General features: G+C 42.3%; 1 protein-coding gene across 2 annotated transcripts in view; it reads left to right on the top strand.

The window, feature by feature from the left end:
- rab11fip4a (RAB11 family interacting protein 4 (class II) a) overlaps positions 1-15636 on the top strand; it is a gene marked incomplete at its 5' end in the record, with an annotated part of 191530 nt that extends 175894 nt beyond the window's left edge. For both annotated transcript variants that reach the window (XM_084329938.1, XM_084329937.1), the window contains 3 exons: positions 10654-10800; positions 11360-11503; positions 15163-15636. In XM_084329938.1, the coding sequence (XP_084186064.1) occupies positions 10654-10800; positions 11360-11503; positions 15163-15279 (408 nt within the window). In that variant the 3' untranslated portion in view covers positions 15280-15636. The remainder of the gene's footprint in view (positions 1-10653; positions 10801-11359; positions 11504-15162) is intronic.
- Positions 15637-22349: the final 6713 nt, after the last annotated feature.

Genomic DNA, 22349 nt, shown 5'->3' with positions numbered 1-22349 from the left:
TAGCGGTTAGCCCTGTGTGCTCAAAGCACTGTATCTGTTATGACTATAATCTATAATGTTTCCAAAAACGCACCAGACTACGACGTAAGGTTAGACATTTTATTTTATGCTCAAAAGCCCCTGGCTTGCACATCGCAGTCACGAAAGGGGCTAGCTGTGCACAACCATATAGAACACTAGATAGCTTAAGGCGGAGTCACCAGCGTCACTGCACCGCCGCCATCTTGTGAGGGTCAGCCTTGAGTGAGTGAGCTGAGCTGCACAGACAAAAATACTCATAACTCGCTGAAATATTGACAGATTTACAAACGGGTTGGTTTGCTATAAACATCAAAGATGTAGTTATGATACTGCATACTTATAAAAAAATAAAAATTTAAAGATGTTACAAACCGCTTGAATCATAGCCACGTTAATAATGCTTGTAATAAACCAAACCATTTGTAAATCCGTCAATATTTCAGCGAGTTATGAGTATTTTTGTCTGTGCAGCTCACTCACTCTCACTCAAGGCTGACCCTCACAAGATGGCGGCGGTTCAGTGACGTCGCTCTCCATTGGCCGGCAGCGCGGGCAAGCTATCTAGTGTTCTATATATATCTATGTGCACAACAGCACACCAACCCAACTGACGTTACCACAACACTTGACGGTACTTCACAGCACTGTCGTAAGGCCACCGTGCCGTCTTAAAGGCACAGTGAACACCGTTGTGATGCCACCCAGATGCATACACAACATTGACGCGGCTTGACAACCGAGGTTCAAAGTTAACTTGATTGATTGAAAACTTTATTAACAGATTGCAGAATGGGTACAATACAGTACGGCTCAATACACACAATTGTTAAGGTGATGCAGACCAGAGAAAGACTTTCGTCTTGTTTACATCAGGGTCCCCCATTTTCAATTCATCATAACATAATGACATACACAACATACAGATAGACAGTACTGCTACATCTATACATTTCACATCTATCTATACACTTCACAACATACTTCGGTTTTTTGGAGCAAATAAAGAAAGAATTTGTCTGAAAGCATTTCTTGTTAAAGTTTGGATTTTGTGTGCCCTGTATGCAATATTCATGTCCCTTGCCAGTCACATACCTATTTAAGTAATGAACTGCACTACTTGTGGTTGTTTTTAGAGATTTTAGAGACGTTTTATACTCGTGCTACAAGATTTTGGCCTGTGCTACAAAACTATCAACCTCTGTAGCACCAGTGCTATGTGCAAAAAAAGTTAACGTACAGCCCTGACTTGGTGAGATTAAATTGTTTGCGTATTTCATTGAAACTACAAAAACCCTGTTTGTTGAAAACGTCTCCTAATGGGTAGATGCCTTGCTTTTCCCATCTAGAGAATCTTATAGGTTGTTTTCCAATCAAGAGTGCATTGTTATTGAATAAGGGAGTATGATTATGCCATTTATGTGGGGTAGAATATTTTTTTTGTGTTTCACGCCATATCCGGATCGCATGAGTGATTATGGGGCCAAATTTCCGTTCGCATTGCTTAATTGATAATTTGGTGTATACTATGCCCTTCAGCCTATGTGGAGCTACTATATTTTCTTCTAAATTTCTCCAGGATACTAATGCTTGGGGATCAAACCATGTTGTTAGTGGTCTTAAAGTGTACGCCTTAAAGTAGTGGTAGAAATCTGGAAATGCCATACCTCCGTCTGCTTTGTTTCTCTGTGCGGTGGATCTTTTTATACGTGGTGGTTTGTTATTCCAAATAAATTTGTATGTGGATATGTCATTCATCTTGAGGGGTATTCAGAAAAGTAATACCTCTTGGTAAAAAAAAATCCCAAAGTCCAAATCGGACTGGATTGGTGGAATGACTCATATATACTCTGATTTATATATATATATATACACACCCTGATTTATATATATACACACACTGATTTATATATATATACACTCTGATTTATATATATACTCTGATTTATATATATCTACACACTGATTTATATATATATACTCTGATTTATATATACACTGATTTATATATACACACACTCTGATTTATATATATACACACTGATTTATATATACACACTCTGATTTATATATACTCTTATTTATATATATATACACTCTGATTTATATATATATATACACTCTGATTTATATATATATACTCTGATTTATATATATACACTCTGATTTATATATATATATATATATATATATACATACACTCTGATTTATATATATACACTCTGATGTATATATACATACACTCTGATATATATATATATACACTGATTTATATATATATATACACTCTGATTTATATATACACTCTGATTTATATATATATATATACACACTGATTTATATATATATATATTAGTTGAGCTTATAGGACTAGATAGTACAATCCCTTAGATAATCAGCACTTGGTAGTGAATGGGGTAGTGGTAAAAGCTTCACTGGGGTCTTCAGGTGGGCACCCTCCTTCATTGGTGTTTCATTGACAGGCCCACGACACCTCCGAAGAGCTCAACGGCAACACCTGGCGTCCCAGGTGTGCCCCCCTCTGCTTTTACCCCTCGATGGTCATTTTGCAGCCCAGTTGGGATCCTTTCTCTTAATCCATAGCCATCTGCTGCTTCGTTCGGCAGCCTCTGACAATGATTTGACAGCTTGTCAGAACGCCTGTCCTCGCACTCCCATCCCCTTGAGAAGCTTGGTTGTGGACATGGCAACAAATCCTCTACACCCGACCTCAACCGGAAGCACCTGGGCATGCCAGTTGCGTTGTTCTGCCTCGGCTGCTATGTCGGAGTACTTCAGTCGTTTTTACGTTCATATGCTTCACCAACTGCAGCCTCCCATGGTACAGTTAGTTCCACAATGAACACAGGCTTCTGAGAGGTTGACCACAAGACCAGGTCCGGCCTGAGGTTGGTTGTAATGATCTCAGGTGGAAAGATGAGTTTCTGGTCTAAGTCGACCTGCATTCTCCAGTCCCGGGCAGTGTCTAGGAGGGTTGCTTCTACTCTTGCAGATGGCTTTGCTGGGAGCTGTCCTGCTCTTACAAAGGAGGTGGTGTTTGAGTGTCTAGGCATTGGGGGAGGGAGGGCATTGTTGGTAGTTATCCTTCCTTCCAGGGTGATCGCCAGTTGTCTTAGGACCTGGTTGTGTCTCCAGGTGTAGCGCCCTTGGGACAAACTGGTTTTGCAGCCGGTGAGGATGTGCCTCAGTGTTGCGGGGGTTTTGCAATGCGCACAAGAAGGATCTTCTCCAAACCACTGGTTTAGGTTCTTGGGGGAAGAACATCATAGGTGGCTCTGATGATGAAGCTGATTTGGCTTCCTTCCATCTCCCAAAGATCCTTCCATGTGAGCTTACGATGCTCCAGGTTTTCCCAGCTAGTCCACTGGCCCTGTTTGGACTGTGAGACTGCCTTTGCGCATCTGTGTGCCTCCTCTTGTTGCCGAACCTGAGCCACCACCAGCTTTCTCCTCTGGGTTGATGTTGCCTTGTGCCATGTGGATCGACTTGGCCCAAGTCCAAACCCACCTCTTCCATGCTGCACCTGTCCTACAATGTCTCCATGCCTGAGAGCAGATGTTGCTTGCTGTACGGCCTCAGATGGGATACATTTCCTCCCAGTTGCCAGTCTGGGAGCAGCCGCTCGGATCACTTCATCTTGAGACTCGGTCAGGGTCATGTTCAGCCTCACTTTGGTGCATTTAAACTCCTCTATGAGGCTAGAGACAGGCAATTCCAGGGCCCCGTGTCCATACAAGCTGATGTTGCTGAGGCAACGCGGGAGGCCAAGCCACTTCTTGATGTATGAACTGACTGTCCTCTCCAGCTTCTCGACTTTGGTCATGGGGATCTCGTAGACCGTTAGAGGCCACATCAGGCGGGGGAGCAATCCAAACTGCAGGCACCACAGTTTTAACCTTCCAGGGAGCAAGGTCTTGTCTATGCTGACAAGGCCTTTGATGGTTTCTTCCCTTAGCTGATCACTCTGGTCTGAGTCTTTGAGGCTTGCATTGTACCATCGCCCTAGGCTCTTGACTGGCAGTTCTGACACCAAAGGAATGGGTGTATCCTTGATGTAGAACCTCTGGTCCACAAGTTTTCCTTTGACGATGGATATGCTCCTGGATTTGCTGGGTTTGAACTTCATCCGTGCCCATGTAATGTTAGCATGAAGCTTTCCCAGCAGCCGTTTGGTGCATGCTATGGTTGAGGTCAAGGTGGTCATGTCATCCATGTAGTTGTGAATAGGAGGTAGACGCTGTCCAGATTGCAGACGTTCTCCTCCCACAACCCACTTGGAGGCTTGAATGACTACTTCCATTGCCATGGTGAAGGCTAGTGGGGAGATGGTACATCCAGCCATTATTCCCACTTCCAAAGATTGCCATGATGTTGTGTATTCTGTTGTTTTGATACAGAATTGCAGATCTTGGAAGTAATTTCTCACCAGGTTTGTGATGGTATTTGAAATGTGGAAGAAGTTGAAGGCTGTCCAGATGAGAGAATGGGGGACGGATCCAAAAGCATTGGCTAGGTCCAGGAATAAGACGTGCAGGTCTCTTCCTTCCCTTTTGGCAGATTGGATTTGGTGCCATATCATGCTTGTATGTTCCAAGCATCCTGAGAAACCAGGAATGCCGGCCTTCTGCAAAGATGTGTCAATCAAGTTGTTTTGCTTCAGGTATGTTGTCATCATTTTAGCAACAATGCTAAAGAAGACCTTCCCTTCAACATTCAACAGGTTGATCTGCCGGAATTGATCGATGTTTGAGGCATCCTTCTCCTTGGGGATTACCACTCCCCCTGCTCTTCGCCACGCTTTTGGGATGGTTTGCTTCATCCACATCACCTTCATTTGCCTCCACAGAAAGCGTAAGATATTTGGAGAGTTTTTATATAGCCGGTATGGAACTCCATTTGGTTCTGGAGCTGAAGCTGCCCTTGCCTTCCTCACTGCTTCCTCAACCTCCCTCCACCTTGGAGGACAGTCATCCAGCTGGTGTTCTGGTTGAGGAATTGGTGGCATGTCTGGTGGTAACTCCCTCTGTTCATATCTTTTGCTGTCTGTGTGAGTTGTTTTCAGGTGGTCCTCAAACTCCCTCTTTGGCACCTTAAGTGACCCGCTCTTTTCCTTTGTGAAGAGTCCTTTCACAAATCTGAAGGGATCCTTGTAGAAGGATGTTCTCACTCTTTCCCTCCTCTTGCGTTGAGTCCTGAGGTTTTCAGCTCTCCGTAGTCTTCCCAGGCGTCCCTTCAGGTCTGTTTGCAGGAGGTCAATGCCCACTCTTTCCTCCAATGAGGCTCTCTTCCATTGCTTCCTCAAGTCCCTTCTTTCTTTGACAAGGTGCTGGATTTATTGCTGCCTTCTGGACTTGGGAGGGGTTGTTGGTGTCATGTCCTTCTTTCCTGTCTCTTTTGTTCCGAACCTTTCTGCTCCATTGAAGTAGATCAGATCGCCCATTTTATCCAGTTTCTTTTCCACTGTTCCTTTGATTCCATCCAGGATTTTGATCAGGTCTGCATCGATTGTCGCCCACTCTTTCTTGCTGCTGGACTTTGGCCACTTCACATGAGGTCTGTGGCCTTGCATGTTCTTCTCCAAAGAAGGTTGCAAGTGACTTGGTTCCAAGTTCTCTGATGTGCTTGAATTACTTTCAGCCACTGGGGTACTGATGCTCAGTGGACTGTGGGTTAAATCCTGCCGCTGAGCTTCACTCGCCTGACTTGACCTTTCTCTCAGAAGATAATGATCAATGCGAGGTCCCGGCCTCACTTTCTTCAAGCACTTCATCCACCATTGATGTATTTGTAGGCCTCCGATGGATGTTACCTTGGACCAGCCACAGCTACATAGTTGGTGCTCCTGTCCTTCAGCTGATGTGCCGATTATCTGGTTCGTCGTCGTGTTCATTCCAGGGTCAGTTACCGGGTGGTCAGCCGTAGGGCTGACCTTCAAAGCTTTTTTTGGCAATCGATGCTTCGGGGCTGAGCTTCGATTTTAATTCGAAGCTTCGAGAAAAAAAAAATACTAAAAATATTATAATATTTTTTTTTCTTTTCTTTTTTTATCTTATGTTGTGGGACTTGTACAGCACTTTGGTAAACTTAGTTGTTTTTAAATGTGCTCTATAAATAAAGTGGATTGGATTAATTAATTAAGTAGCCCCTTTCGACAAGGTTTCACTCGGCTGCGCTGCCTGGGTGCAGTGGGGCTGCTCTCACAGCCAACGACATGACATTACATAATTATGTTGCAACCTTCATCTATCAAGCAAACAATTATATTATATTTAATTTATAATTTATAATTATATCAGACAATGCACCTACAAAAGCAGATGATTACAATTAAATTAGCCAACTTGGTAACACATTAGTCATAGCAGCATAGGCATAGCCTTATTAATGTTTTGTGTGACGTCGCCGTCATGTACAACGATACTTACGTTTTTTAGGTGATTTGACAAAGTTGTTGTAGAGTTGTGATATGCCATTTTCTTCTGGCATATCTGGCACTCTGCTTTTTGGGCATTGTCTTTGCATATTTTAAAGTGTAACCACACGTCTGATGACTTCTTCGTCGACATGTCTGCTGCACATGTCCTTGTTGTTTTCAACACAGATAATCTCCACGTGCTTGTTGTAGAGTGGTGGAGTCGAGGCGCCGCTTACTTTCGTTTCATTGGAATGGAGGCGCAAGATTTTAGAGGCAAAAAAAACGAATATTTTTTATTTTTTATTTTAATTTTTTACTTCGATTTTTTTTTATGTTCGAAGCTCGTGCCATCGAACGAAGCTTCCGAGTATTTAAGACAGCCCTAGTCAGCTGATGAGTCATCTTCCGCCCCTGCTCTCTCAGACTCTAGGGGTGTTTTTCTCTTTAGACTTTTCGTAGCAATGAGGGGTGGCTTTTGTGCACTTAATTAAGCGACGGAGCCTGCTATCATGGATAGCTAGTCCATGACAGCCCTGTTGGGGTCTTTCCTTCCTGTCAGCCGTCTTTCCAAGCCGTCACATGGTCTTTCCCTTGTTGTCATATATATATATATTATACTCTGATTTATATATACACTCTGATTTATATATATACACTCTGATTTATATATATACACTCTGATTTATATATATATACACTCTTATTTATATATATATATACACACACTGATGTATATATATATACACTCTGATTATATATATACACACACTGATTTATATATATATATATATACTCTTGATTTATATATATATACATGGATTTATATATATACTGATTTATATATACACTCTGATTTATATATATATATATATATATATATATATATACACACTGATCTATATATATACACTCTAATTTATATATATACACTCTGATATATAATATATATATATACACTCTGATTTTTATATATATATATATATATATATATATATATATATATATATATATATATATATATATATATATATATATATATATATATACACTCTGATTTATATATATATACTCTGATTTATATATATACTCTGATTTATATATATATACACTCTGATTTATATATATATACACTCTGATTTATATATATATACACACTGATTTGTATATATATACACTATGTATGCATATACACTTGGATATGTAGATATACAGTATACACACAGATATGTAGATATATACACTCTGATATGTAGATATATACAATCGGATATGTAGATTGGTATAAAGTGTTGTGGACTGATGAGTCCAAGTTTGAACAGTTTGGCAACAAGCGAAGAGTGTATGTTTGACGGAGGAAGGGGGAGAGATATAAAAAAAAATTGTCTCTTGCCAACAGTTAAACACGGAGTGCCATTTCAGCCTCAGGAACAGGTGACTTAGTGAAAATGTATTGCATCATGGATAAGAAAGTATACGACAACATTCTGGTGAGGCACGGAGTACCATCTGGGAGTCGTCTTATTGGGCCTGGATTTATTTTCCAAGAGGACAATGACCCTAAACATTCTTCTAACTATTGCCGGAACTACCTGCAATCTGTTGGAACATTGAAAATGATGGACTGGCCCCTTCAAAGTCTGGACCTCAACCCCATCGAGCACATTTGGGGCGAGTTGGACAATAAACTGGACAGATCTATTGTACATTCAAAGGAAAGCCTTTGGCTTGAGTTGCAGAAGGCATGGGATAACATTAGTGTTGAAGTTGTCAGGAAATATATTGACACTATATCAGAGAGATGTGCTGCTGTAATTGCTGCAAAAGGTGGACATACCAAATATTAAAGTTAACAGTGGATAAAAACAGTAGGACTCGCTTCATCTGATATTTGTTGTGCTCCGAGCAACCATCTGCATGTTTCATGAACATTAGGAAATTAAACATTATTATGTTTTGGAGGCAAGAAAAGGTCAATGGGTCTCATTCCCGAATATTTTCCAAAGAGTTATTTTGGAAGACTTATCTTGGAACCGACTGAGACAGAATCAATGACAAGTTCACTCTGAGTCCCGAACGTGCTGGTAATATGTCTTAAGTGGCTGAAACGGTCGCACCTGTGACATGATCTGATATCTGCTTGGCGAATGTGATTATGTCTTAAACTCAAAAGCGCGTTCCCGTTCAGGTCATTTGCATACAAAACAACGCCTCCAGAGCTCCTTATAAGGCAAAGTAATGACGCAGCTGTGTGGAAATGGATGCGGAAGTGCCTTGCAAGTCTTGCCGACCCATCGAAATGAGATTAAATTAATGTATTGTCATCATACAGCTTGTGGTACAACTGCCGCAGCTCGCACACACACACACACACAAACACACACACACACACACACACGTGCGCAGTATACTGTAGCCTACGGCGTAATGAATGAACGCAGTATAGGCTTATTATTCCATTAATGCCTACGGCGTAATGAATGAACGCAGTATAGGTTTATTATTCCATTAATGACTTGTTGCATTAGGATTTAGTAGATACTATATGCTCTGCCCTATGTACAGTATAGGTACAGTCTGTACTTATACTGTACGTAGGGCAGAGGCAGAGCATATATAGTATCTACTAAATCCTAATGAAACGAGTAACTAGAATATTTTAAGCCTATACTGTTCATTAGACACGTAGGCCATACTGGCGCACACAAGACTTGCTTTTTCCATGCGATTAGCTTTAGTTCTTATTTATTTATTTATTTATCCACTGTAATTTCAGTGTTGGTGTATATAGGCTATATAGTGTATTTCAATATAAGTTTAATTGATTAATGATATATTCGAAGGAATGCAGGTTTATAGCTATATCAACCCCCTCCAATGTACAGTAAATGACCAAGTATGGTTTTGTTAATATTCCAATGTACAGTTATGCTTGTACAGTGTCCCCCACCCACCCCTCCTACCCAACCTACTCCAACAGTTTCTATGTCAAATGTATATACTCTCTTTTCTGGACTCTTTTTGTATCACAAACAGTACTGTATTTGCAAATCTGGTATGTCATAAATGTATAGATGTAGCAGTACTGTCTATCTGTATGTCGTGTGTGTCATATATGTTATGATGAATTGAAAATGGGGGACCCTGATGTAAACGAGACAAAAGTCTTTCTCTGGTCTGCATCCCCTTAACAATTGTATGTAATTGAGCTGTACTGTACTGTACCCATTCTGCAATCTGTTAATAAAGTTTTCAATCAATCAATCAATCAATCAAACAAAGGTCTGTCCCATTGTATACCAATCAATGGGATACATTTGTTGACCTGCATTCTTTCAAATGTATATAATTAATCATTAAAACAGATGTGTAACAAATAAGAAATACAAATTCCACAAAGGCATTAAATAATTATTATTTTCAATCATTTCACAATAATTGCATAATTGTGTTTGAATATCTGAGTAATTAAAGTAATTATACATTTGTCCAAAATAGCTGGTTCAGATATGGTTAAGCAGCTGCCCTGTGATCAGATGAATCCATATTATTTATTTTTCCGACATCAAATGCGTAATTTCTTATCGTACAAATATTGTCATATTTATTTTAATTATGATTAAGTAATTAATTGCAAGGAAGCCTGTAGTGTTAACATGAAGGAATCACTATGAGAACACGGTCTGTCAAGTTAATAAAATTTTCAATTAGTCAATCAATCATAAGAGTGCTCCTCAGCACTCTTAAATCTGCTCTCAGCCACGCTCAAATCTGATCTCAGGAAAATGTGGGGACTCGCGCTACCAGCCCTAATATGTCTTAAATGGGCAGAAATCTGCTTAAGAGGAAATTTTTTGTCGTAAATTCGTTCTGGAATGAGACCCAATGTTTTCAGATCCGTCAGGTGTTCTAATAATTTTGGCCACCACTGTACATATAGTAGGTGCGGGCGACAGGGTCTCAGGAGAATTATATACACTGGTCATGTCACTAACATTCCATTCCTGATCCTTCTCTCTCTCTCTTTCTCTCACACTCTCTCACACTCTCTCCCCCTCCCTCCCGCTTTCTCCCTCCATCTTTCTCTACCTCCCTTCTCTCTCGCATCCCTCCTTCCCTCTCTCTCTCCCTCCTCCCTTTCCACCCCCTCTCCCTCTCCCCCCTTTCGCTCTCTCTCTCCCTCCCTCCATCCATCTCTCTAGTTGATAGAGGACCTACGTAGGGAGTTGGAACACCTGCAGATGTTTAAGTTGGAGACGGAGCACCCGGGGACGAGCAGGGGTCTGTCTGAGTATAACGCCCGAGCCAGGGAGATCGAACTGGAGCATGAGGTGAAGAGACTCAAACAGGTAGGAAACGTCTACTATAATAATAAAATGCAAAGAATTAAAGGTGCTATCGACAACATTTGTAATCATACATTTTTTTTAAATATTTAGAAAGGTGCAGAATAAAAGTATTGCTTTTCCCCCAAAGAAATGATTGATAAAACATTGGCGGGTCCAACATGTATGTTGTTATTTACATGTTGCGTGCATGTATCCCCTCCCTACTTCCCATTTCTCCATGTGGAATACACCTGAATGGATAAACATGCTACTCGTTGAGCCATGCTGACATGCTGGTCTATCTATAGCACCTTTAGTTAAAACAAGGTTATTATTAAATATCATTCACTAGTTTAATTAATATAGGTCTGGGAAGCAGACTATTTGATCATTTTCACCTGTTAACAGGCAATACACTTTGATGAGGTCATAGGAGTGCCTTTTCCTAGATTTTGAGAGCTACACATGCACAAAAAAAACTACAGAAAAATGGAATCTTGGGAAATGATGATCAACTTTGATTCCATTCCCCCTTTTTAATTTAGTATAAATGTCTCCTCTTCTCCCCCTCCTACTCCAGGAGAACCACAAGCTTCGGGATCAGAACGACGACCTGAACGCTCAGATCCTCAGCCTGAGTCTGTACGAGGCCAAGAACCTGTTCGCCTGCCACACCAAGGCCCAGTCGTTGGCCGCCGAGATAGACAACGCCTCCAGAGATGAGGTCAGTATTGATGGTTTCAACTTGACAAACAGACACAGCTAGAAAGGTCACAGGGGACATGCCAACACCCAGGTGCAAGAGGGAGCGAAGCCTGCAAGTGCTGCTGTCTCCCTACTGTCCCCCTACAGATGCAGCCATTAGAACTCTGTCCACTGGGGCATGTGTGCCGGGTTAACGGTAATGGTGACCAGTAGGGTAGCTCGATTACAGCTGGTGACTTCATTGAATTCATTTGTTGTTGTTAAATTGTTATATATTGTACAGAGTAGACACGCTCTGAACTAAACTAAAGCGCCGCAATGGATATGTTTGTGGACCGCAAATGACATCACGCCATGTCACCATGTCTACAGCCTGTACATGTATGAATTAATGTTGCGTTTTTTCCCCCCAAATGTAGCCAAGAGTAAAGATGCTAAACCTGTCAAATCGGCAGTCAAAGTGTATATTTTCAGCATTACGTTTGCTTACCAATGATTTTAACTATTGTACCTCCATATTGATTGGTTAATGGACAACGGTGTCAGCGAATTCAAATAAAATGCTTGTCGTCGACCGATTTGGAAGTATCTAAATTGAATCACAACTGTAGGAGTTATGGCTGATGCAGACACACACACACACACACACACACACACACACACACACACACACACACACACACACACACACACACACACACACACACACACACACACACAGAAGTATCACAATACCCCTGTCACGTTCTATGTGCACAGGTGTGGACATCATAAACCAGCATTCTAGAATGGAACACATTTTATTTCCTGTCAGCTGTTGACATTAGCAGAAATGATTATGTTATGAGGAGACATGTTAGCATGACAGAAGTCAGTGGAAATCAATGTAATGCTAACCATAGAGTTGTGCACATTTGGTATTCAACAACATGTTGTATTTGAAGCACTTATAGTTGAGTGATTATTAAATAATTTGCTTAGTATTATTATGGTCTGGTCAGTGTGTGTGTGTGTGTGTCTGTATGCATGCTCAGCATAGCTTTCCAACTAAAAGGCTGTGGTGGATGAAACTTGACACATAGGCTGACAGCCTGGAATATTTCGGCCTGATGGGGGCGCTATAATTAAAGGTCAAAATGAAAGGTCATAACTCCTACTGTACACAATATTTGGTACAAACATCCATCTACCCTACACTAACTCTCCAAATTTGCCTCAAGGACCCATAAAGTCCACCATATTGGATTATCTCCCATTAAAAAAAAAATGTAAACACATTTTTTACTCCTCCTAACCCGTTTCTGTGGAGCATTACTGGAACAAGCTTATCAAAAGTTGTATAAGGCTTATTGCCCCCCCCCCCCCCTCTAGGGCTGGACCTCTGGACTTGAACTGTGCTGCACTGTATCCATGTCCCCAACCACTGCACTTTTACTGTCTTATTGTTGTCTCACTGTTTCTGTCCTGTTTTGCACTTATTTATTTATTATTATGTTATTCCTATTTGTGAAAAGAATCATGCACTGTAATGTCGAATCACGTTCCATTATACAATATGGTGAATAAAGTCATCTGAATCTAAAATCAAACTATATGTAGCAGGGTGGATTATCCCTGCTTTATGGGAGTAGTTGTACACGGCCACCTGGTAGCGGGATGCAGTAGAGCTTGGTCTCACTGGACCCCCGTCTTTGGCCAGGAACGTCAAACTGGAGGTCGAGCAGCAGGAGCTGATGGGGCTTAGGATTCACTAACCTAGGGGTGGCACTCTGGTCCTTCTGGCCCTCCAGGGCGATCAGCAGTAGCTCCCCACATACCCCCACTTCCCCCAGTACTTCCTTTAGCCCCCCCACACCTGGTGGCAGTAAGATGGATAATGGTTTTCGCTCCCCAAAGCAGTACCCTCCCTTAATGACGTGTAGAGACCTTTAACAATGAAATAGGGGTGTAGGTGGGGAAAGGGTTAAATAATAATAGCATTACCCGGACCAAAAAAAAGGTTAAGACACAGACTCAGTAATCGACACACACACAGTGCTCCCATCCAGTATTTGTTTAGTGTCTCAATCGGATTCAAGTTACAAATAAATACAGTCTGATTCAATGCTATTACGCCTTAGGCACCAAGTGCTCTCGCTCCGTAAGACAGACTAAAGTGCTGCCCACGTCTGGGCTAGGCACAGTACCAATACCTTCCCCTAAGGGTTTACATATAATGTTGCACTACTTCAACAATGGGGAGGGAAGGGTTCACTGAATGGGAATTGTATAAAGGAACATGCACGTTATAACACTCAAAAGAAATAAACAGTGGGCCCAAATTACCAAATAAAAGTCCTAGCTAAAGCCGGCTTAAATGGTTGGGGTACTCCTATACGCTGCTGCCCGCGTTCATTCAAAGCAACGTTTATCTTCGCCCTTAGGGCCTGCGCCACACAGTGAATTGTATATGATACCGTTTCAGCACTCAAAGCGCCACTGTACTTATCAGAGAGGGCGGGCCCACTCTCACCACCACTAGTCCGGGTGGTAAGATGGCCGTCGGGCGATCCCGCGATAACAGCCAGTGGGCCGGGGTAGGCAGCTGGGGCAGTGGCGTGGGCTGGAGGAGCGTGCTGTGTTGTGGCGACCTCTGCTGGGGAAAAGAGGCGTCCTCTGCTGGGTCGAAGAGACGTCCACTGCGGGGCTGAAGGGACGAGCCGAAGCGCGGGCTAAGCTGTGGTGCTAACCTAAACACAGCTAAACTGTGGGTCTTGGTGGACCCTCCTGCTATCGCCTATATAGCTAACGCACGGTGGGCTATGTCTACCACCTGTCTTCGGCGACGCTCGCCTGGTGGTGCACTCAAAGTGTCTATAGCCCCTTAGCCACAAGCTAAAATACAGCATACACTTCTAGTATAACCCGTGGTATTACTGAGGTTTATTCCTTTCTCTGTTTCATTAGTCCAACACTCCACTATCGCCTGTAGTTCTATAATAACCCGGATTGTAGCAGAGTCTCTCTATCTCTCCCGCTTGCTCTCAACGGGGCTCTTCGAGAGCGCACGTCTGCTCACGTCCACGTTCCACGTTGAAGAGGCTTCCTCTCTCTTCCGCTCCCCAGGTAAAACAGCGTCTTCCTCATCTCCTTTCCTCTTCTGCTCCGCCTGCCACCACCGCCCCCTGCTGGCGACTGCAATCCGGTCCCACTATGGGACACTCAAGGAAGGAAAAGGATGATCTAGTTGCACGTTAATAATCCATATTCCGGCCGGAGGGATGAAAGAGAACCTCACGTTATTTGTCCGGGCGGGATATCAAAGAGAACCACTGGTTACCATGTCTTTGTGCACACAGGGGAAGTAAAAGGTTACGTTAGCACTTCTGAATAATAGTAGAATATTCAGGATGCTACATATATATCAAACATAGTTTTTCCAATAATTAGAAAACTCACAGGATATGGTTCATAATACTGTTGAACCATGTGTGTGAAATTATTTTGAAATCTTGAATGCTCAACCCCTCTCTCTTTCTCCCTCTCCCCTCTTTTTTCTCCCATCTCTCCCTCCTCTTCTTCCCACTCTCCCTCCCTCTCTCTCTCTCTCATCTGTCTCGCTCTCCATCTCTCTCTGTTTCTCCCTCCCTATCTCTTTCTCTCTCTGCATGTGTGTCTCTCTCTCTCTCTCTCTCTTAGCTGGTGGAGGCTCTAAAGGAGCAGGAGGAGATCAACTTCCGTCTGCGTCAGTACATGGATAAGATCATCCTGGCCATCCTGGACCACAACCCTTCTATATTGGAGATTAAGAGTTAAACTCACAGTTCAGCTCCTACTATTTAGTATGTGTTTTGAGGAACTCACACTCAGAACGTTCAAAGTAAAAGAGAAATAACAAGCCAACAAACATAACTGAACTGAACAGATGTTAGTCCAGATGAATATCACCCACTGTCTATGAAAAACCTGCATCTCCAAAAAGGGTCAACTATTGAGGAATGAAGCTAAATTACTTAATTTTCATCTATTTTTGTAGTTCTACATTGAATGAGTTTCATGAGCTCTAGGCTCAAGAGACTTGCTCACAAAAAAAATCTGAGATGTTCACCTGAATGCAGTGATGTGATATATTTGTACGACATACTATCTAGTAGGCGGCATGTAGAAAGAGCTTTTATACATAGACGTTGGACCCTTTGAGGACCCTCCATCACCTACAAACTACATCAACTACAACCCTACAATAGACAATTTTGAAGTAACGACAAAATGTCCTCACTTGGCCCCAAAATGTCCTCACTACTTAGGGTCAGAATTTAAACTTGTCTTCACAAGTATAGTAATACAAGGACACACACACACACACTCCCTACAGCTGTACAACTGCAGCATCAGAGACTCACATCAACAGTGTTTACAATAGCCATCAATCATTCACTGTTAAAGAGTCCCGCCCCCTTTAATCTATCCACCGATGGTTCATCATTGTGTCACTGAAACAAGAGAAAATGGAAACCGTTGGAAGTTGATCCCTAGAGAATGTTCAGAGGGAATTGACTGAAGGGTAAAAAATAAAAAGAGGAGGAGTAGGAGGAGGAGGAGGAGTAGGAGGAGGAGGAGGAGGAGGAGGAGGAGGAGGGGGGAAAAAAAAGGATTTGGTCACTTTGAGTTACGTAGACACTACCTCTAGTTTGTAAAGCTTCAGTGTTGCTGTCCAATGACATATATTCCTGAGCAATGTGACTATTGTGTATTCATAACGGAACTCTGCGACGAATGGTTGATCACACCGCCACTCAGCTGAAGCAGTTGGTAGATTGGAAGTGGGTATTTTTCCTTTTAGGGGCGGTGGGTGGGGGGGCGTATTGGTTGATGAAGGTGATAAAGGAGTGAGTACCACAGGGGACCAATGAGCTTGCTTCCCCTCCTTTTTGCCTTGCTTTTGTCTTTTCTCACCTTTAAGAAGCACCTAAACCTTTTGAATGTCAAGTTTGGTGTTTTGGTTCAAAGGTATGTTTGTCACATTTTGGATATATTTGTACATTTGTCTTTCAGCTACCCTAAACATAGCACATTAACATTGTTAGCATTCCTACATTTTTAAGAAATGGGTAGAGCTAACTACAAGCTAGCTCATTATCTTGTAGCTAGTGTTACTCATTGGTTTAATTGACTAATGATGCTAACATGCCATCTTTGGTTAACAGGCCTACTGAAAAGCTGCTCTAGTGTGGCAAGTGTCTGTTGAATAAGGATAACTACATTTCAAAATGTCAAAGTATCTCAGCTGACGTGAGGCCACTAAGGAGGTAGTGGATGAAACATCATCTTTCTCAAATAAGGAAAGAGAGAAGGGTCACTAGGAGAGGGAGCCATTTTGGAATATTGACACACCTAGTTGAATTTTGACTACCTTTTCATTTCTGTGTGGACGCCTCTGCAGGGGTTGTGACATGACCGATAAGAGCATGTTTATGAAGCACCATGGCCCTAAATGGTTTAAGATGATGCGCATCATGCCTATGATTACCTTTTAGTACGCGTAATGATAGTGAGCAAATTTGGTGTCAGAACACCACTAAACCACCTTGCATTAAGTCATGTGTAGTCATTTGAAGCACAAGTCAAGGTGAACGTAGACCTTAAAAAAAAGAAATCATGTACTGTACATCCTCGAGTAATTCCATATTTAATACAGGACTTAAGGAAAGGGGGGGAGTTTATTTTGAGGAAGAGTGCTGGAAGAGTTGTTAAGGTGATGTGTATAGAGGTAAATATTTATTTTTCATACGAATCGACTATAAACGATTAACGGCGACTATAATCAATGTTTAGGAGCTCAAGTTCCATATACAGTCATATTCTTTGGTGTTTCATTGGGAAGCTGTGATCAGTGCAAATCAAGAGTTGAGGAAGGGTGTGTCTCAGTAGTGTAGTGTCAGCTACCTTTCCTTATCTTCACTTTCATCTGCACTTATATAAAGAATAGCTAGCTACAAATCGGCGATAATGAACTGAGATGATGGAATGTGATCGTGACATTTTATTGTTTCACTATAGTCATTTGTCTGTTTTTAGGGGGGGGTGGACGTCTATTAGCAGTTGAGTCTACTGAAACACAAACTTAGTGACATTGTTATCATTCTTTTATTGAATCAACTGGGTAGGCTATCCCAAGTGCAAGCTAATGCAAGCGCTTATTTCAGTGCTAAGAAGCTAAAGCTAAAATGGTGAAACCTTTTTCCCCATAACGTGACAAATGTTTGGTGACGAGAAATACAGATATAAATATATATCAGAATAAAGACCAAAATAATAAATCTTTAAAAAATTATGTCAAGAGGGCTCTGATGCAGCACCTCAGTTGGCATTTGAGGGACACTTTACAAGCATTGCAATGTCAAAACTGCTTAGTGACTTTACTATGGATATGCCATACTCGCATTTGTCCTCCTCACTATGAAGGATAAAAGAGGCTGTTCATTGTAAACCAACATGGTAATAGTTATGGCTACGGCGGAAGATGACTCTATACAAGCTACTGTATAGGCGTTAGTGTTGGCGGTCACAAGCCCCATATGTAATTGAGGAAAGAGTTATATTTCTGTATATGTCATGAATGTATTATCACTCATTTTTACATTTCATTATTGTTAAGAATGATTTCAAACACACACACGGATGTTGTTGAATTCACCTAGATTAGGTAGCCACAACTTCAGGTGCACTGCACTGCGTCATATACTAAAAAATGTTATTGTGTCGCCCCTAGAGAAGCCAGTAGCGTGTATATACACGAACGCTGTGTTGTCCGAAAAACACAAGACTAGTTTTGCTTTGTTGCACAAACTGTACGTCAACTGATTGACTGTTTGTTTCTCGTTTGCACGTTCTCTCACAGGGTTTCTTTCTTTTTGTACGGGTTCTTCTCGTTTGCACGTTCTCTCACAGGGTTTCTTGTTTTTGTGCCTTTGTATCAGAGGTGAACCATATTGATTTTAAGTCAAACTTAGATTTTTGTCTGTTGGTGCCATTGTGAGTGAACTTTCCTTTTTTATATATATATATATATATATATATATATATATATATATATATATACTGTATAATGTGTGTGTATAATTATATATATATATATATATATATATATATATATATATATATATATATATATATATATATATATATATTTTTTTTTGACACGTCACTCACAGCGTTTGCATTTTCAATCATTGTAAATGTTGTACAGAATCTAGTTACTATTTGTATCCATGTGCCACTCATTACTTAGTAAAGAAAAATACTGTCTTTTATACAGTTTTATGATGAGAAAATGAGGATAAAAGTATATATCGTAGAGATTCTATAACATACGTGTGACCTGGAAATGTATAGCACTCTTAAAAAAAATTATAATATAAATAAAAAGATGTTGTCATAGCCAAAGTATATTCCTTTAATGGTGTATTAACAACAGAAGATAGAAAACCTATACGAGGCTTGAAAAGTCCATGAGACTTACTGTTGTCAGGTCTACTAGATGCCAATAGCCATGTCACCACACACATGCGCACACACACACTTAGAGATCACAGATGTTTTTAGTTTTTCCCCTGCTCATGTACTGTAAGCTCTACATTGAGTGGCCATATTGTACAAACTGGACATGTAAATAAAATCCATTTGCTTTGGCATGACCAAGTTTGTTTTCTGTTTGTTTGTTTGTTGTCGTTTTTCTTCCTATTCCCTGTTTTCTGCCATTTGAAGAGGCAGAACTAATAACAACTAATCCACTTATTACTCTTGTAGACTGTTTTTTGTAATAATGCTACTTTTTTAGTATGGCACTTTTAATGTGTATTTTGCCCTCAAGTATTTTTATTGTTTTTACTCTTACTTGGATGGCAGGTATGGTTTCAGGTTTGTCCTGAAACCATAATGGCACAGGTTTGTCCCAAAACCATAATGACATAGGCTTGTCCTGAAACAATAATGAGACAAATAAAAATCTGCTGTGTCCATCCCTGTTGAAATGTCTGATTGACAAACTTTGGACTAACATTGACCCATCAACATATCTATAGGAACATGTCAACATCGCCCTGATCAGCGTATGCTGTTGTACTAACGAATGCCGTTATTGACAATCAATTAATCAGAAACGACCCCCCCCCCCCCTTTCATGCATTCATGATGGAACATAATATACCGATCATATGCATTTACATTTTTTATTGTAGCATGTATAGGGACGAAATGCCAATGGATTAATGCCAATGGATTAAGTATAATATGCGTATAATACCCTAAACATAGCACATTAACATTGTTAGCATTCCTACATTTTTAAGAAATGGGTAGAGCTAACTACAAGCTAGCTCATTATCTTGTAGCTAGTGTTACTCATTGTGTAACTGAGGGGTACAATTCCCTGACTGTATTAATCAAGTATGGTATCATTAAACCACTACCGTCTTATGTACATTATACTGGCCATACCGTACACGAGTATATGATGAGAACACTTCCCCACAATGAATCGGTTCTACACAAAGTTGTCTTTAAGTATTTATTAGCAGCAAGAATACATAATATACTTTAATTGAATGCACTTGTAAGGCAAAGGAATGTGCGTAGGCAAATCAATAATGAATGTCCATTCTCATATTACGCATGAGATAATAATACAACTTGAATATTAGGAATTATATCTAGGGGATACTGGTAGGGGGGTTCCACCGGTTGTAAGCCAGCAGGGGGAGGCAATGCTCTAATGCAATGTCTGGGTCAGCGGGGACTCAATAGGCTCCTGGAGGCGGTATATTACTCCCTGCTCGGCAGACGAAAGGCAGCGACTGTAATCCCAGTATGCGCGCAGCACAGGTGGAAGCCGGTCAGCCTCTCCAATAGAGACGGGCTCGAATGATGGTCCTCACGGGCAGGTCCCACAGCAGTGGGTGTAGACGATTCTTCTCCGCTCCAACAGCATGGTTAAAAGCAATAAGAATAATAATCCAGCCGGAGAGGGGGTCTGCATTCCCCGGCGTAGATCCTCCGGTGCGCGGCACTCCACACCAACCAAGTTGAACCTGACGTTACTCAACCAAGCCCCGATACTCCACCATCCCATCCGCACGCGGCTATAAGTGCTCTATTTAGACGCACAATTGCTCACTTCACTTGGTCTTTGACTCGTAATGAAGGCTTACTAGTAAGGAGCGAACGATACGCTGAACAAACGTATTAGGATAAAACAAGACTCTATCTTGGGGCAATACGAGCCCTACTTCACCGCACGTTGCACAGTGGGTGAGGCCCCACTTGTTACCAAGACTGAACTGAACGGACTGCGGACTGAACTACCTCTGTATTCACCTGCGCCATACCCACATGTACGGGAAACAAACCAGCACCAGCCTTATTCCTGTCTCGTAGTCCTGGGCAGAACCGGGCATGCTGAGACAAGCCCTGACGGTAGCTTTGAACTCGACTCTGGGGTAAGACACTGGCGCTGGTGGCACGCCATCCAACAAGAGAACGAAATACCATGGTCTGTAGGCTACTAGGTTAAAGGGATATTCCGTGTATATGTACAAAGAATACACAAGGGATATCAAATGATATACAAATATTATGCAATATATATCAATCAATAAATACATATATTCGGTTTAATCTGACCCTTTGTAACAGCCGCCTCCTAATTAGTCCCACCTAATTAGCTAAGCAGAGACAGATTAACCGCACTGTCCACTACTCAATGTCCGTTGTGAGGGTAGGCAGTTCACAAAGTCAGTGGTCATGGTCGTCATTAAGCGAGTCGGGGAGCCTTGGCGACTCTATCAGCCTCGCCACGGGTCGGTTGTAGGTCCGCCCTTGGACGAGCAATTCTGCCACTCTGACCTTTCCGTCGGCACCAGTGGTCACTTTGCTTACGCGGCCGGCCGGCCACGCAGCTCGGGGTAGTGACTGGTCTATGGTCATGACGACTGGACGGGATGAAGGGGGGCTTAGGAGGAAGCGGGCCTGAGACTGCTTTGATCTGTGCTTGGCTGTGCCTCCTCCTCCTCCGTCTGTTTCTCTTGTTTGCTCTGTACCCCGTCTGAGGAGGGGCCGGTCCCGGCCGCCCCGTCAAGGAGTCGCTTGGGGTGCTGGGTTCGAGGTCAGCTACGTCTGAAGCGCAGCTGAGGGGGGTGGAGTTCCGAACTCCCTCTGGTGCCCACGGTTCTCTCACGGGCCTCTCGCTTAATGTCAATAGCCTCTGCTGTACGAGGGAGTGGCCGGTGTCGCTCGCCTTTGTGTGTAGGCAGCGTGTAGACGTGGGTTGACTGTCAAGTCCGTAGAGGGGGCCCTGGAGCGTCCATCCCAGTCGGGTCTGAACCGCGACTGGGCATCCTTTGGGTCCGATGTGGGCCGCCTCAATTGGGAGAATGAGGTCCGCGTGGTCGGAGCCGATGAGCAGGGTCGGTGTGGCGCCGTCGATAAGCGGTATAGGTAGTTGACGTAGGTGCACATACTTAGCCATCAGCTGTGGGATGGGGTAGGTGTACTGAGACAGGCCTATGTCGTGGCTGGTGAAGACGTTGGTTATACTATACTGCTTCTCGGGCTGGTCCACCGCTGCTATCTTGAAGGAGACCTTTTCACCTTTTATGGTCTTCTGGTCCCTTCTGATGGTGCGTATGGTCATGGTATCTTTGACACCCCGCAGGCCCAACTGGGCTGCTGCGGAAGCGAGGAGGAGAGTCTTTTCAGACCCATCGTCCAGGACGGCGTAAGTGTCCAGGACCTTGTCCTCGTAGCTCAGGAGCACTCTGACCACTTTGAGGAGCACTCGGGGGGTCCCGCTCTGCTTGGGGTCTATGTGGAGCACTCCTGTCTCGGGG

Source organism: Notolepis coatsorum, assembly GCF_963971535.1.
Source record: "Notolepis coatsorum genome assembly, chromosome: 14".
Classification (NCBI taxonomy): Eukaryota; Metazoa; Chordata; class Actinopteri; order Aulopiformes; family Paralepididae; genus Notolepis; species Notolepis coatsorum.
Note: the sequence above shows the minus strand (reverse complement) of the source record. Positions and strands in the feature narration are given on the sequence as shown.